This window comes from Branchiostoma floridae, chromosome 11, assembly GCF_000003815.2.
Source record: "Branchiostoma floridae strain S238N-H82 chromosome 11, Bfl_VNyyK, whole genome shotgun sequence".
NCBI classification, from domain to species: Eukaryota; Metazoa; Chordata; class Leptocardii; order Amphioxiformes; family Branchiostomatidae; genus Branchiostoma; species Branchiostoma floridae.
The window spans coordinates 12,938,773-12,953,849 of NC_049989.1; the positions used below are offsets into that span (position 1 = coordinate 12,938,773).

At 40.0% G+C, this 15,077-nt stretch overlaps 3 protein-coding genes across 5 annotated transcripts in view; 1 reads left to right on the plus strand and 2 right to left on the minus strand.

The window, feature by feature from the left end:
- LOC118426548 (deoxynucleotidyltransferase terminal-interacting protein 1-like) overlaps positions 1-4,358 on the minus strand; it is a 9,830-nt gene extending 5,472 nt beyond the window's left edge. The window contains exons 1-3 of one of the 2 annotated variants that reach the window (XM_035836038.1): positions 4,261-4,358; positions 1,048-1,138; positions 104-213 (exon numbers count right to left, since the gene is read on the minus strand). In XM_035836038.1, coding sequence (XP_035691931.1) covers positions 104-213; positions 1,048-1,138; positions 4,261-4,307 — 248 coding nt within the window. In that variant the 5' untranslated portion in view covers positions 4,308-4,358. Of the gene's footprint in view, positions 1-103; positions 214-1,047; positions 1,139-3,971; positions 4,081-4,260 lie in introns of those variants that run through there. The other variant, XM_035836039.1, reaches the window with a different exon arrangement.
- Positions 1-15,077, minus strand: part of LOC118426514 (coiled-coil domain-containing protein 157-like) — a 1,184,186-nt gene that overhangs the window by 212,897 nt on the left and 956,212 nt on the right. The gene's annotated exons all lie outside the window — the stretch shown is intronic.
- On the plus strand, positions 4,704-12,946 carry LOC118426554 (transmembrane protein 17B-like). Its single transcript, XM_035836047.1, has 5 exons — positions 4,704-4,886; positions 6,369-6,475; positions 7,232-7,345; positions 11,178-11,544; positions 11,901-12,946. The coding sequence occupies exons 1-4, from the start codon at positions 4,769-4,771 to the stop codon at positions 11,445-11,447; spliced, it is 609 nt and encodes a 202-aa protein (XP_035691940.1). The 5' UTR covers positions 4,704-4,768; the 3' UTR covers positions 11,448-11,544; positions 11,901-12,946.

A 15,077-nucleotide genomic window follows, 5' to 3' on the forward strand; every position in this document is an offset into this window, starting at 1 on the left:
AACCCTATGTTCGGACACCGCAACATTCCGACATCCCTACGCTCTGACACCAGGGGTTAAGGGTTAGGGTGTCACAACTATGGGCTACAACTGAAGACCATACCTTCCCCTGTAGTGATAAGACGTCTCCTTTCTCTTTGAGGGAAAGTTCTTGTAAGTGGCATCGTAAGGTTGGATCACAACATATCCTGGTGGGGCTACAGCTGGCGATGTCTGGAACAAAATATACACAATTGTACAAAACATGTAGATCCACAGCAAAACACAGTACTTAATCAACAATACGACATAGTGATAAGTGACATTCATTATGAAATCTAAGTGGACATGAAAGTCAAACAAATGACTTAACGTACAGAGTGTGGTATACCAAACATTATGTCATACCTGTGATGTGAAAACTTTCGATATGGGTGTTCCGGACCGTGTGATGACTTAAGTATCACACAGGTTCTAAGTTGTATCACACAGGCTTCCTTCGAGTAAATCTAACTACTGTATCACAAACGGGCCGAATACGGCACGGTTTAAAATTCGAATACCGGATTCGGACGTTAGAATTGCTGTTAGAATTGCTGAAGAGTTACAATCTTTTGTTTGAGGACACAACATTTTTTCAACTTCTGGTGCATTTCACATCGAAATATGTGTTTTCTAAGGTGGGTATGACATAAATGAAATACAACACTTCTTCATTTTTGTTCTTTTACATCTTCTTTGACCAAGGCATTCTTGGCGTCCAATTTACCAATATTTTCTTTGTAATCTATTTGCTCATTTTGCAGCTGCCTTTTACGATTTACACTACAGTATGGTTGAAATTCACTTCTTCTCTTTATGGAAACTGCCAAAAATTGATGCGTGTGCGGATGTCATCCGTGTAATCAAATCAACATGGCCTTACATCAGATGGGAAATACCATAACCTGTCTCCCAATATGATGACCTTGCAGTGGTGAAATGACCATAAAAATGGCAACCTTATACTTAGAATTATCATAAATATTTCAGGATTGACTTTATTATGTGTAAGAGTTATATACTGACCACTGATTTCTGCCTTTTAAGTGCAGGCCTTCCCTCTGAATGATTGACATCTGAGCTTGGAGGAGTCATTACTGCATTGGAGGCAGCATACCTAGAAAAGCAACCATGAGTTTGCATTGTTAGTATCTTCCAGTTGAAGACTGGGGCCATATATGACATATGTGACCTAGTGGCATGATGGCATCCCTGGTCAGTCAGAATTTTATAATTAAGATTGTCAGTGGATCTGCTCCCCAGGGTAAGGGGGCGCATAGTCAGGCAGGACATAGGGCCCTGTATTAAAAATAAAATGCCCTGCTAGTAGTAGGATCTTTTTTAATGGAACTGTAACTAAAAGAGTACTAGAATCAGAGTGATTTAAACTTGTTAGCATCACAGGAAGTCTGGTGTTGTATGGTAATAATACATTGTGCCCTTGGGAACTCTGGTATATATAAACACGAATTTCTTAAAGGTCTGCTACGCAGTTTTTTGCGCTTCAAACTGAAAACAAAAAATCCATTTTCCGGCCATTTCTTTATATAGTTAGGCCTAGGAAAAAAAATGTTGTGTTTCCTGTTTCCCTACCTACCCTAAAAAAACCTGCCGACCCTAGACTTTTTTTTGGGAACGGGTTTTCTGCGCGTGGAGAATATGCGCGTGCGCGTGAAAAATTTGCGCGTGAAAAATAAAGTTCCTGAAATATGTCAGAAAATGTGCAGCAAGGAATTCTAAGGCAGAAAAATTTGAACCTATGATATAATTTCCCATCTGTTACCTGAATTTTGGGTTTGAAAAAACCCTAATTTTTAGATCCCTTAATTTGCATAGGTTAATTTGCATATTTTGAACATTTCAAAATCACCTAAATTTGACAGAAATACATGGAAAAATTACTCATATGAGGTTTTATATTGTAAAATGTAACAATTTTAGGCTTTTCTCCATTTTAGAAGCTTCATTTTCTCTTTTTTGAAGAAGATTGTTTCACGCGCAAATTTCAAACTTTTTTGCGCGTGAAAACTTAACATTTAAAAATCACTTTAAAATCACTCAGATCGAGATTTTGTACTCAGTAATGCAACAACATGATACTTAATTCCATTTTGTGCCATCTTGTTTGAGCTTTTAAGTATAAAACTGCAGAAACTTTTTTTAATCCCTTGGGAATAAGCTAATTTGCATATTGTCACGCGCAACTTTTTCACGCGCAACTTTTCACGCGCAACTTTTCCACGCGCACAAAACCCCATCCCCTTTTTTTGGGGTTGGGCAGTGGAGTCACATAGCTTCCAGATAGAATTTTTATTTAGCCTGCTTCCTATTGAAGTAAAACACTGCTTGTCCCATCTAATGAAGGATAAACCTATCTATCATGCACAAAATTAAAGTTTGAGATTGAAAGACAAGTGTTATCATGCATTTCAGTTTACTTTGTTCAACAGTATTGTGATATGTATCACTAGAGTTTTGGCCAGCCTAAAAAAAATACAAAAAAAAAAAGATAATCCCTACCTACCGACCCTAATTTTTTCAGGACTGAAACAGGAAACACAACATTTTTTTCCTAGGCCTTAGTTGAATCAAGCCTACCACGTTACGGAACACCATTCAAGGTATGTCGGGAGTCGATATTGCTCGCCGTGCGAGCGCGTTTGAAAACCTGTGAATCTGCACACCCGCGCTGGGTTTCAGCCATTTTGTTTCTTCCGAACGAACCGTTGATGATTGATTCTTGTTCGAATTCTCACCGGTGCCTAACTAGGGAGGTCAGAAAGTTACAGCGCGCGTAGGACGAAATGTTTGTAGGCTAATTCTCTACGTTGCAAATGTGAAATAATGACATAAAAGTGTCAAAAAGTAGTAGTAAATCTGAGATTTCTTAGTTCTAGAATATTTCAAATTTGAGCGCAAAAAACTGCGTAGCAGACCTTTAACTTTACTCAGGTGTAAATGAGTAATGGCTTCAGTAAGGGATGTCCCTCGAATAGAAGTATTAGACTGTTAAATGGAGGTCCTGTGTTTAATTTACAGGGCTCGAAATACCACATGCATATGCAAGTTTGTGCAAGTAAAATTGGTGTGGTGCAAGTAAGTTTAGACCAAACTTGCACCAGTGCAAGTTACTTTTGTCCTCTAATACCTGACATTAGAAAAAGCTTACACACACCGAGAATATTGTCTGTCATTGAAAGGTAAAAGAAAATAACACTGAATAAAAAAAAGCCTAAATTTGTTATTTCTAAATTTGGTTAGACATCCAGGTAAACTATTTTTTTAAACAAATCCATCTCTACAATGCTAATGATTCCTATGGTGCTGTCTTACATTGATTTGCATATGAGTTACATTTGCATACTAATTAGTGACTTTAATATGTTCAACTGGTTTTTCCAGTTATATGTATTGTATTGAGTTGTTCTACCACTTCATTCTGGAGATGCTTAAGAATAGTTACTGTGATGGATGTCACTCGAAGAGTCCAGAAGAAATCTATGGATCTTATCGAGTTGTAGACATTGAATTGTCTTTAATTGAGGCTAAATTCACAGTTTTTATGAAACAGTTTGTACAATTTCAAACCAAAAATAAGATACGCTACGGAAAAACAAATATCCAAAGATGTGGTCTTTACCGGTATGTATCCCCATTTACTCACGTACATTTGCAAATTTTCAGAAGAGGAGATAAGGGGTTAACAGTTCACTATTTTGGGTTGTGCAAGTAAGTTTCTTTTGGTGCAAGTTACCTTTGGCTTAACTTGCGCAGGTGCAAGTTGACTGAAAAGTGTATTTCGAGCCCTGATTTAGATACCCAACCACACCTATCAAAATTGGGGGTCAAACCTGTTCTTTGGGTTCACAAATGAATGAATCACATCTTGAAATGAAATACCATGCTCATACAAAATATGGTAATGCTTAATTAATAAAAAAAAATAATACCTTAATTTTGTTTTGTGTATATCATTCGAATAGCTTGTAACCATCTAAGTCCCTGAGTTATGCTTTCGCTGTTTCATAAATACTCGTTGTCAGTTTTTCCTTGGGCAGTGTTGAGTAAAACAACTAGCTAGCAGACGACAACAACATTTTCATGTAAACAAATACGACCATAACTACGTTCTTGGAACATAATTCACTCCAATTTCTCTCAGATACTTTTCAGAAGAAACCCAAGAACAACTTTCCTGTCCAAAATCTCCTCTAAGTTATTGACAAGAGAAGAACTTACTGTTGTTGTGCCATGTAAATACCAAGAGGACTTCTTGGTTCCGCCATTTTCCTTCAGGTAACGCCTTGGAATGAACCACTAAGAGATTAAGGGGTGAAGGCAACTATTAATAACTACACTCAATTTACGTTAGTAGACTCTATATGATATTTTTTTACAAATATACATGTTTGGAATTAAAATATTATTTAAATGGCTAATAAAGTCAGAAGTATAAAATACAAATGTTTTTTTTTTATTTCCAACGCGGTCCCTCCCTATGCTTATGAAATTGAGATTACCCATTTGAGAAAGCATCATAACGTGACAAAGACAGGAGCCATTTATCAAAGTATAACCGTATCTTAAAGGATACAGGAGCTATATATGCAGTTCATGTTAGTAAAATAATGTTTATGTTGTAATTTTGGATATGTTTATTATCTATAACAAGATTGTTTTCTCATTCAGTGGTCTTGTACTGTTCTACGTTTACTTGCGTTCGAATATTTTTTCGAAGATTCCCGATATGGCGGCGGGACAGTTGCCTCCACAGTTACGGCAAAAACTCACTTCTTTTGCGGAGTTTGCCTTTCCTGCGGCCCGGGCAGCTAGGGAAGGGCGCGAACACCACCAGCTGAAGTCAAGTACGTGACCCAACTGAAAACTAAGGCCCTACACGAAGCAAAATAATCAGTAGTAAACTTGTGCCAAGTAGTAAATAGAAGGTGCACCTGTCAATGAAAATCTTTGTAGGGGAAATATTACGGAGGGGTCACTGTCCTATGTCCATGAAAGTAATATATGATAATAATCACCAGGTTTATTTTGCCAGCCAGTAGGTACCCAAAGTATGAGTTTTACTGTTTAACGTGGTCGAGACACTTCCTCGAGCATGGGATCCCCGTTTTACGTCCCTCCTGGAAGATCCCCGTTTTACGTCCCTCCTGGAAGACGATTTCGTGGAAAGCTTACCGGACGTCCTTGGTTGGGGGTTAAACCATCACATTCAAGAACTGTCCGGACTGTCGCATTGCTTAACTTCTGAGATTGAGTGATCGGGTGTACCAACGCGCCACGCGGCAGTAGCGTATATATACAGTATACAGTACTGAAGTTCATTGAATCAAAGAGGTTAAATAAAGATAACCTACTTGGTTGAATTCAACATCATCACGGGCTGGTTGCCCGCACCAGGTCCACTCTTTCTCTTCAGACAACCCTTTCCACCCATTACGTAGCGTTCTATAAGCCCGCAACCCCACATCACGAGCAAGCTGGCATGGTCTGTGTAGGTTAGTCAGAGTCCCCCCCATGTGTATACTGTAAATGCAGAAACTTTCACGGTGGTTTAATGTTCGTGGTTTTCGCCTTTCGTCTTAAAACCACCGCGAAAAGTCCTTTTTCCTGCTACCACGAAATTAAATCCACGCAAAATTAAATGCTAGTACCTGACGTGTGCTGGCTTCCCCAGTATGAGTTCACTAGCAAGTTCTGCCTTGAATTTAACACTGCCTCATCGTGTGTATTGAAGACCATATTCACATGAGGAAATTTGCTGGTTGTATGACAATGACCATAAAAATGGCTACGCATGGGGCGATTCACACATTGAAAGCACATACTGTAAAGGTGTCAGATGCCAAAGGCGCAAGAACTTTGTCTGATGCCATTATCATACTCATAGGACTAAAAAATTTCCTTTTCCTTCTGAGTCTAACAAGAACATATATTTTTATAACGTCCTTGGGTCTAAATATCCCTTCAAAGTTGACGTGCCATTGAGGGATGTCAAACCAGTGTGAGATACTTATAAGTAATAACAAAAGATGGTATTACTTTTTTAATTAATGATACGGGCGCGTTGGATATACCCGATTCCTCCATCTCCGACGTTAAGCAACGCGCGGTCCGGTCAGTTCTTGGATGGGAGTCCCCGAACCAAGGACGAAATCGCCTTCTGGGAGGGATGTAAAACAGGGGGTCCCTTACTCGAGGACAGCCCCGATCATGTTAATCAGCCTCATTGCTCAAAACAAATTGGGTACAAGTACTTACTGGCTGGCAAAATACACCAGATATTGTTATCATTATTAATCGCAGACCCTTTAATATTTTCCTGTGTTTAGTTGGAAACGAGCTGGTCTCTAACCTGCCACTACAGATGGCGCTGTACTTCAACGTCTTTTACTTCCCCTTCTGGCTGGTCACTGCCATTATACTGCTGCAGCTCAAGGTAAGGTTCTTCATGTTTGTTTGTATTACATATTCAGTTTGTATTACAAACCCAGTGAGACTGCGTGGCACAGCGGCAGCGTGTTTGCCTCGTGATGGAGAGGTCTCGAGTTCGAATCCGGCTGCCGTTTCACCAATCTTGTGCGCTTGGGAAAGGCACTTTACACAACTTTCCTCACTTTACTCAGGTGAAAAACTCAAATACCTATAGCTTTGGCTAGGGCCGTCCCTCGGATAGGACGTTAAATGGAGGTCCCGTGTATGGGGAGAGCCACGCCCCATGCACGTTAAAGAACCCCCACACGTGCGATGGTGCGGTGTGGTGTGGTGCGAAGTGCGATGGTGCAGTGTGTGATGGAACAAACCGTTCTATCTGGAGTTGGTGATTCACTACAAATCACCCGGACGGAGGCTTGTACCTCGGGTGATACGGAATACACCTTGTTGTATTCTATATTTATCAAATCCAAGTTTTCAAACTTGTTGTGCTGAGTGTACTTTATCTGTATCTCACTATCTGTATCTATACAGATGATATCACTGCCCTAACTTCGGCATTTCGTAGGCATGCGGCGTGGCAGCAGCTGATTATATTACCCTAAACGACCTATCACACATAACCTTTGCACATCTGTATCTGTTTAGTGTTCTTTAAGATTATCCACCGAAGTTGCCACTAATGTGCTTGGTGATAACAAATTCCACTCTGCGGTAGTTATGGGACAAATTACAAAATGTGTGAATATTGTCCCTCCAGTTTTCGTCATTGGATGAGTTCTACAAGTTCATCACCGTGACGGTGTATGTTGTAATGGTGGTGGTGGAGATCGTCAGACTGTACTTGGGCTATCTGGGAAACCTGCAAGAAAAGGTAGGTCTTTCTATCTTTCTACAGGTGCATGCAAATTCAGGTACAGGTCTGGTCCAGAGGATGAGACAACAAGAGCTATCTAGCACCAAAAAAATCGTGATTATAGCGTGTTCAGAACACGAGATAGCAAAACTGGAAGTTGCGTTGCAGTACCAAGGGAAGCCGCTAGGGGACCCAAAATCTTATCATTTCCAGCTTTCATTATACCCTACCAACACACCAAGTATGAAACCAATCCACTTAGCCATTCTTGAGTTATCTTGTTCACACACACACACATATATACACATGCACAAATGCTAGTGAAAATATAACCTCCATAAATATTTCATGGAGTTAACAACAGCAGGAATGAAACTCACGGCTTCTACTAGTTCCAGAGACATAAATGCCAAAAAACAATGGCCAGAATTTTATCAGAGGAGTTGGTAGGCTATAGCTATATAGGAGTGCCAATAGGCAAAACTGTAAAAAGGGAAATAAATGTGTAGGAGAAATTATTTCGCAGTAGGGAGAAATTTGACGCGGTGGTTTGATTTCTGCAATTGAGCAAAGAGGTGGGCAGGCAGAAGACAGGAAACAATGATCACGATGGTTGTAGGCATAATTTAGAGACAAAGAGATCAGTGCAAAAACTGCAAACATGAAACGGCTGCCGACATTTCCTCTTTTACGGCGTTTTGGCTTAAATGTACTCTGTTGGCTGGCTACTATATGATGTAGTATAGTACAAGAGAAGTTGTAGACAGCCAACTGTCATCTTTTGTATATGAAACATGCAGGACTGCAAAACCAGCTGTTACTTTAAGAATACGTGCTGACAGTCACACACTGTCAGTAACACGGATGAACTACTATATATGGTGGAGTCTAAGAAGTTAAGAGCTTCTGTAGCTTTACAGCATGGGAGTCGGTCAATGCCCCTTTTTTGGGGGGGAGGGGGGTTAAGATCGCTGCAGGGCAGGGTTGGACAAGTTTTTTAAAAATTCACTTGTCTTATTGGGCAAGTACATGTACATAAAAAATCTACTTGCCCAAACAAAGTTTTCGCTTGCCCGAAAGTTTTTCTAACTGTATTTTCACTTCCAGCGATAAAATTCTTTGATGATCAATGGCTCTATTTTTCTGTCTTGACCAATGCTTGATTCCATGATTGCAAAAAGTATACATTCAAGTACATGTATATCAGAAGAACGATCCCCGATCGGACAAGTAGGGTAGGACAAGCACTTGTAGTTGTACTTTCACTTGCCCGGCACAATCAGGCTAGCTATTGGACCTGTCCAACCCTGGCAGGGAACGATGTTGGGTGGGGAGCAAGATTAAAATTGCTGATCCAGTTTTCACCATGTCAGGCACTTGGTGCAATGATCTTTAGGGGAATCTGGGAAATTTTTACCAGGGCTCGAAATACGTTTTTCTGCATACCTGCACTGGTGCAGGTAACATTGAAAATTTTACCTGCACCACACAGAAGTATGGATCATACTATAATTATTCAGGAACCATTGCTATTTTTTTCTTTGATATACTTTATTGGTGGTAACAGTCTGTCAATGCAGCTAATAACAATCCATATACAGCTACATTTAGGACATTAATTTATATTATAAAACCCAGTACATGGACCAGTGCAGGTTAGGTGCAGGTAGACACAAGAAATACCTGCACAGCTCCAATTTTACCTGCACTAATAACCTGCACATGCAGGTGGTATTTTGAGCCCTGTTTACCCTCTGAAATGCTACTTCCTGCATTAGAGTCTTAGCTGATTTATAATTGAGATGAAATCTCTATTAGTCACAAAATATACAAGGGTTTCAACTTGATATTTTTTCGGGATGGACAGAGATGTATGAGCGTTAAGTTACACTTGCTGCCCTTGGAAAGTTGAATTAAACACCCTAATCATTCCACTGACACAACACCACAAAATTAGATACTTTTAAATGATAATTCATATATCTACTCATATGGTGATTACTAGTATTATAGCCGCACCACTTATGAAGACTTCCATAAAAACTCAAACAAAACAGAAGCAAAGAACAAAGAATCATTGAAGACATGTGGTGTCTAGACACAATGGGATATTGATGACGCATTAATTTTGCTCTTGTCTGTAGCATCAATTGTTTGAATGCTGACTACACTTATCCACTGTATCTGAGACAGATCATATTTATCTACCTTGGCAAACATTGAGTACAACATCAGCACATTCTGGATGTTTGCTCCTTGTCTGCGTGCATCGTTTCTTGGAAATCGTAACGAACATGATCTTTTGTTTAGTCTCTACCCGGTCTTTACTTTTTAATGGGGTAGGAAATTCCCTGAGCAGCCTCGTAACCCCTGCTTCGCCTATTGAGTCAGTGAAGTCAAGCTTGCCTGAGCTTAATGTTTCTGACTTAGGGAGAAGAGATGCTGCTACAGTTATCGCTATGAGCTGCTCTTCATATTCATGATGGTAACATCAGGCCCTACGAACCTGATTTTAAAAAAAATATTTAGCTTCAACATATCCATTTGTCAAAGTGTTATCCTGTGTATCGCATCAGGGAAAACAATATTCTTCTTATCCAGTCGCTTCCTGCCATTTCTTGGCAAGGCGGATCAAACCAGATGTTCAGTTTTGGCTCTAAGCTAACGCCCTTCACCTACATGTACGTCAGTTGTACGTTTATTTGCATTTGGGCAAAATACATGTAAGACGCATGGCGCGTGTCGTTTGTTTACGTACTTGTAAATTCTAAAAGTAGCTGCCTGTCTGCAAAGCCAGCCGTACATGTGTGGATACATGCTGAGTGATTGCTGACTATCATCCAGTAAGATTTGTAAAGTCTGACAAAAAGTATGTCAAATGTGAAGAAGTCACTAGTACTGTTGGGCAAGTACATTAATGTATTTGTGGCATTATTAAACTACAGTTACTGTAACAAACGGGAAACATAGACTTACAGAAAATACAGAAGTATAGACCAGTGTTGCTGATCGGGCAAGCATATATTGTTCTGTTATATAGTTGCCCGATCGGGCCAGTGTGATTTCTTAAGATATTTATACTTGCCTGAATAAATGTTGCTCCCAGTGGCCCACTTGTTTGTGAAGTTATCATCATGTTACAGTCTAAGGTCTACAGTCTCAAGCAAAGTGTTTCTTTTTACCAGTACAGTACTTAATATTTTAACTTTCTGCAGGCAGAAATGCATAGTAGAAATATTTCTTTTGAATTTTGGTCCAGTGAGACTGAGAATTTGGTTTGGGCAAGTGGAATTGACCTCAGACTTTTCAAACTCTGCCCAACCCTTTATTTTGTAACGGAAAAAGTGGTTGATACCTTAGTTTGTAACATTTACATTAAAAAGGCAATCACACAAGGGATTACGTGTTCATCTTATTTGTTTGCATACTCGCGTCAACATTGGGGTTCCTGCAGGGATAAACAAGTTCACTAGCCCTATTGTCCAAGGGAAGTGAAAGTGCTGTTCGGGCAAGTGCATGTCCTACCCCACTTGTCCGATCGGGCAAGTAAGATTTTCCATTGATTTTAGTGCAATTTTGATATACTTGTTACTTTTTACAGTCATGACATCAAGCAATTGTCTACAGAGAATTCCATTGCTGGAAGTGAAAATACGTATACTAGTAACAGTGACATTTGAATTTTGGGCAAGTGAAAAATTGGTTCGGGCAAGTACATTTTTTATGTGCTTGCCCGATAGGACAAGTGGATTTTAGAAAACTTGTTCAACCCTGTCCTGTCATCTTACCAATCAAATCAAGATGGCCTGATTATTAGGCTTGACTGTTTTTGTACTGTTTTGTCTTACAGATTCCGGAGCTAGCTGGGTTTTGGCTTCTCACCATTGTGCTCCAGTTTCCTCTCAGTTTCTTCATCCTCTTCAACGAGGCCACCATGATCCTTCCGCTGGAACGCGCCATCCACATCGTCATGGCGATATTCGTCCTGTTCGAGGTCGTCTGCGGCTACTTCGCCATCAAGGTCATGAGCAGTCACCAAGTCACCAAATTCCACCTCAGACAATTTGATGACTTACAGTATTTGGATGATGGGCAGACAAGATGGAGCACTGAAGCTTGAGATATTATCAAATGTTTTCTGTTTTAGCGTAACGTCTTGTTAGTACGTCAATGAAGGTTAGACATCCAGGTAATAAAAATGTACCAAATAGTGGGTACTCCAGGGTTATAGCCAGCACCTGTCCTTCAGTCCTTTGAAGGAATTTTGCAGCTGGGGACTGAAAAAAGCTTTCCCCATTCCGTCCCCAGGAAAAGACAAAAATTGATATGTAAAGATATAAAAAAACTGAAACCCATGTGTTCTTCCTCACCAAAACAGATGACATTTAACAAAATTTGCTCCTCAAAATGCAGGAAATAGTGTTTCAGAGGGTCTAGGTTTCAAAATTTTCTGGGACCCAGACCCCCTAGAAATGACGCGCAACACCACGCCATGCCTTCGGTGCTTGATAGGATTCCCATTCAAAATCGAGGGGACTGAAAATGATTTCAGGCTGGCTACAACCCTGGGGTGCTCATTGACAAGTAATTGAATATGATTTTGGAAACGGTCAGACGTTTCAAATAGCATCAACTACCTTTCGTCAGTGACACTGTCAAAAGACTGACGGAAGATCATAGTGGATACTGTCTGAAATGTCCAACCATTCCCGCAAATCATATCTCGTTGCTACCTGCTATTTCTAAGATAAGCTACTATTTGTGAACAGTGACAAGATATGAAACTTCCATATGGACAACCAAATGTTTTATTCAAAATCAACGTTTCAGAGTCATGTCTCTCTGGGCATTACTGACTGCTTTACGTTTGGGACTGCATCGAAAAAAAAAACACAGGACCTTCCCATCATTGTATATACAATGTAATGTAAAGACTTTACATTTGGGACTGCATTGTAAACACTGTGAAATACATATTTGTGTATATATTTTGTAAATACAGTATGTTTGGGACCACATTTGTTAGCAGCGGCACAAACTACAATGTGTAGCTGCAGTGCACAAGAGAACTGGTCAGTACTTGCTCTGACAAAGAAGATAGACGGTTTCCAAAACACTTGTTTGTGCACAAAAAGTTTTGTTGTTATGCTACTATTGGACTTAAATGCCTTCAAAACAGTAGGCCACGCCTGGTCTTAACCTATATGCAGTAAAACAACTTTTATGTAAATATATTATATCTATCAGATGAAAGGTTCTATCTGAGTGTTGTAAAGCCCACCTTTTTAAGTGCCTATTGTTGTTTCTTAGGCCAAAATAGTTTTATTAATATATGGATGACATCTGCACTCATCCGTTTTTGTTTGCTTCAACAACAAAAAATGTTTGTGGCCATGGTACCATACAGTAAATCACACAAAGAATCTGTGATACGGGATAAATGGCATAAATAGCAGAGAAATATCGGAAAAGAGAAAGTAATTTGAAATTCATAAAGTGTCTCATTTTGTATTATAATTTTTCTGCCATGTGTATCGGTACAACAACCTAAAGAAGGTATTCCGAGCCATGAGCATAAAGTTTACAAAAATTGAGAAAAAAGATATGAAAGAACAAAAATGTTAGATTTTTTTGGTTTGGTATGTACCATACTCTGTGTGTTCAGTCATTTGTTCACCCTTCCTGGCTACTTACATCTCTTAATGAAGGCAACGTTTTTTCCACACACTTGCATTAAATGTTGGGGTGCCCAGACAATGTCATCCATATGATCAAATCAGTATGGCCTTTCTTACATTCATTGTATAGAATACAAGTGTGCTGTTTCCAGTCTTTATGTCATACCTGTGACGCAAAAACGTTCGATACGGGTGTTCCGGACCGGCTTATAACTTTCCGTACGGCCCAGGCTTATCACACGGGCTCCATTCGTATAAATCGAACTGTTTCGAGTGGGCCGAGTACGGCGCCTTCGAAAGTTCGAATACCTGATTCGGACGTTGGAACATTACTGTTGCAACGCTTATTTTTCGAGGGCAACAAATTTGTTCAACTTCTGGCGCATTTTGCATCAAAACAGTGGTTTTCTCAGGTGGGTATGACATAAATAAAATACAACACGGTGTATTCCGCATCACCCTCGGTCTCAGCCCTCCCGCGGGTCGGTTCACCCTCCGGCCTTCGGCCGTCGGGCGATCCAACCCGCGGTCGGGCTGATACCTTGGGCAATACGGAATACACCGTGTTGTATTCTATATGTATATATAGAGGTATGTGTGTTATTTGATCTGGTCCTTGTTAATTGTACCATAAAGTAATGTAAGGAATGAAACAACTTCATATAAAACAGTGTTTAAATGTGTTTGTGTTGTTTATATCGCATGATGGTCATGACCAATACACTTGTTATGTACATATACTTGAATTGGTTAGTCCTAAGAGCAGGAGTGCCTAAGCATTTGCACGAACCCTATGGGATTTGTGCGAACATTATGTGATATGAACAAATCACGGTGAAAACACACGAACATTATGAAAATCACACTAATCACTATGTGAAAACGTACAAACCTTACGTGAGTTGCACAAATCACTATGTGACACACACGCAAACCTTATGCGAATTGTACCAACCTTATGCGAATGATGTAATATCATGTGACCCGGTTTGGCATAAGGTTCTCGCAAATCGCATAAGGTTCGTGTGTGTCACATAGTGATTCGTGCAAATCACATGAGGTTCGTAGGTTTTCGCAGTGATTTGTGTGATTTTCATAAGGTTTGTGCGTTTTCACATAGTGATTCGTGCGTATCACATAATGTTTGTACGAATCTCATAGGGTTCTTGCAAATCCTTAGGCACCCCTACATACAAGGTTTGTACTACACAGTACAAGCTGCATATCTGAGATTTATTTTAACCACTCACATCAGGAAGGACCCCTATACTCTTTTTGATAAGTGTGGTGGGTCCTTTAACTTGCTCGAGGTGTGGCTCTCCTCAAACACGAGGCCTCCATTTGACATCCTATCCAAGGGACGTCCCTAACTGAAGCTTGGTACTTCTCATTTTTACCTGAGTAAAGTGAGGAAAGCCATGTTAAGTGCCTTTCCTAAGAGCAAAAGATTGCTGACGCATCAACAGATTCAAACCCAGAACCTCTGGGTTATGAATGGAACTCCCTGACGATTGCACCATACGACCCTGCATCCACCCTTCTTGCAATTAAGTGCGATGGGTTCTTTAGTATGCTCAGGTGTGTCTCTCCTAAAAGATCACCCCTGCTTTTATTGCATGCCCAGTAAACTCCCTTATGGCATAACGTCTAAGGGCGATTCACGATTTCCAACAGGGCAATGGAAACATATCCACGCAGCTGCAGATGGTCAAATTTGAGTCTTTACAGCATTTTAGCCTATTCTAGACTTGCAGAGGCCCTTTTGAAGAGAAATTTCATATTGATGAACGGTCAGAGGTTAGGCGGGCTGCTACAAGTGAGATTTAATCAGGATAGAGAAGCAGCGCTTCCCCAAAAAGTAAATTCAGTGTCTGTGATGGATGTTATTAGTAACAGTTATTCTTGTGGCAGCATTTTCTTATACATGTATGCACCAAACATATGTTTAACCATGACTTCGTCCATTTAAAAGTCATTGTGTTGTCCGCTTTTTTCCTTCACTTTGGGATTGTAGATGACTTATATTAATCTCCAAGCAGATTCCCGTCCGGTGGCATTAGAACAGTGACATA

Coding starts and splice junctions, on each gene's coding strand:
- LOC118426554 (XM_035836047.1), top strand. CDS start 4,769: ATGGCGGCGGGACAGTTGCCTCCACAGTTACGGCAAAAACTCACTTCT. Junction 4,887..6,368: donor ACACCACCAGCTGAAGTCAA/GTACGTGACCCA, acceptor TCCTGTGTTTAG/TTGGAAACGAGCTGGTCTCT. Junction 6,476..7,231: donor TTATACTGCTGCAGCTCAAG/GTAAGGTTCTTC, acceptor TTGTCCCTCCAG/TTTTCGTCATTGGATGAGTT.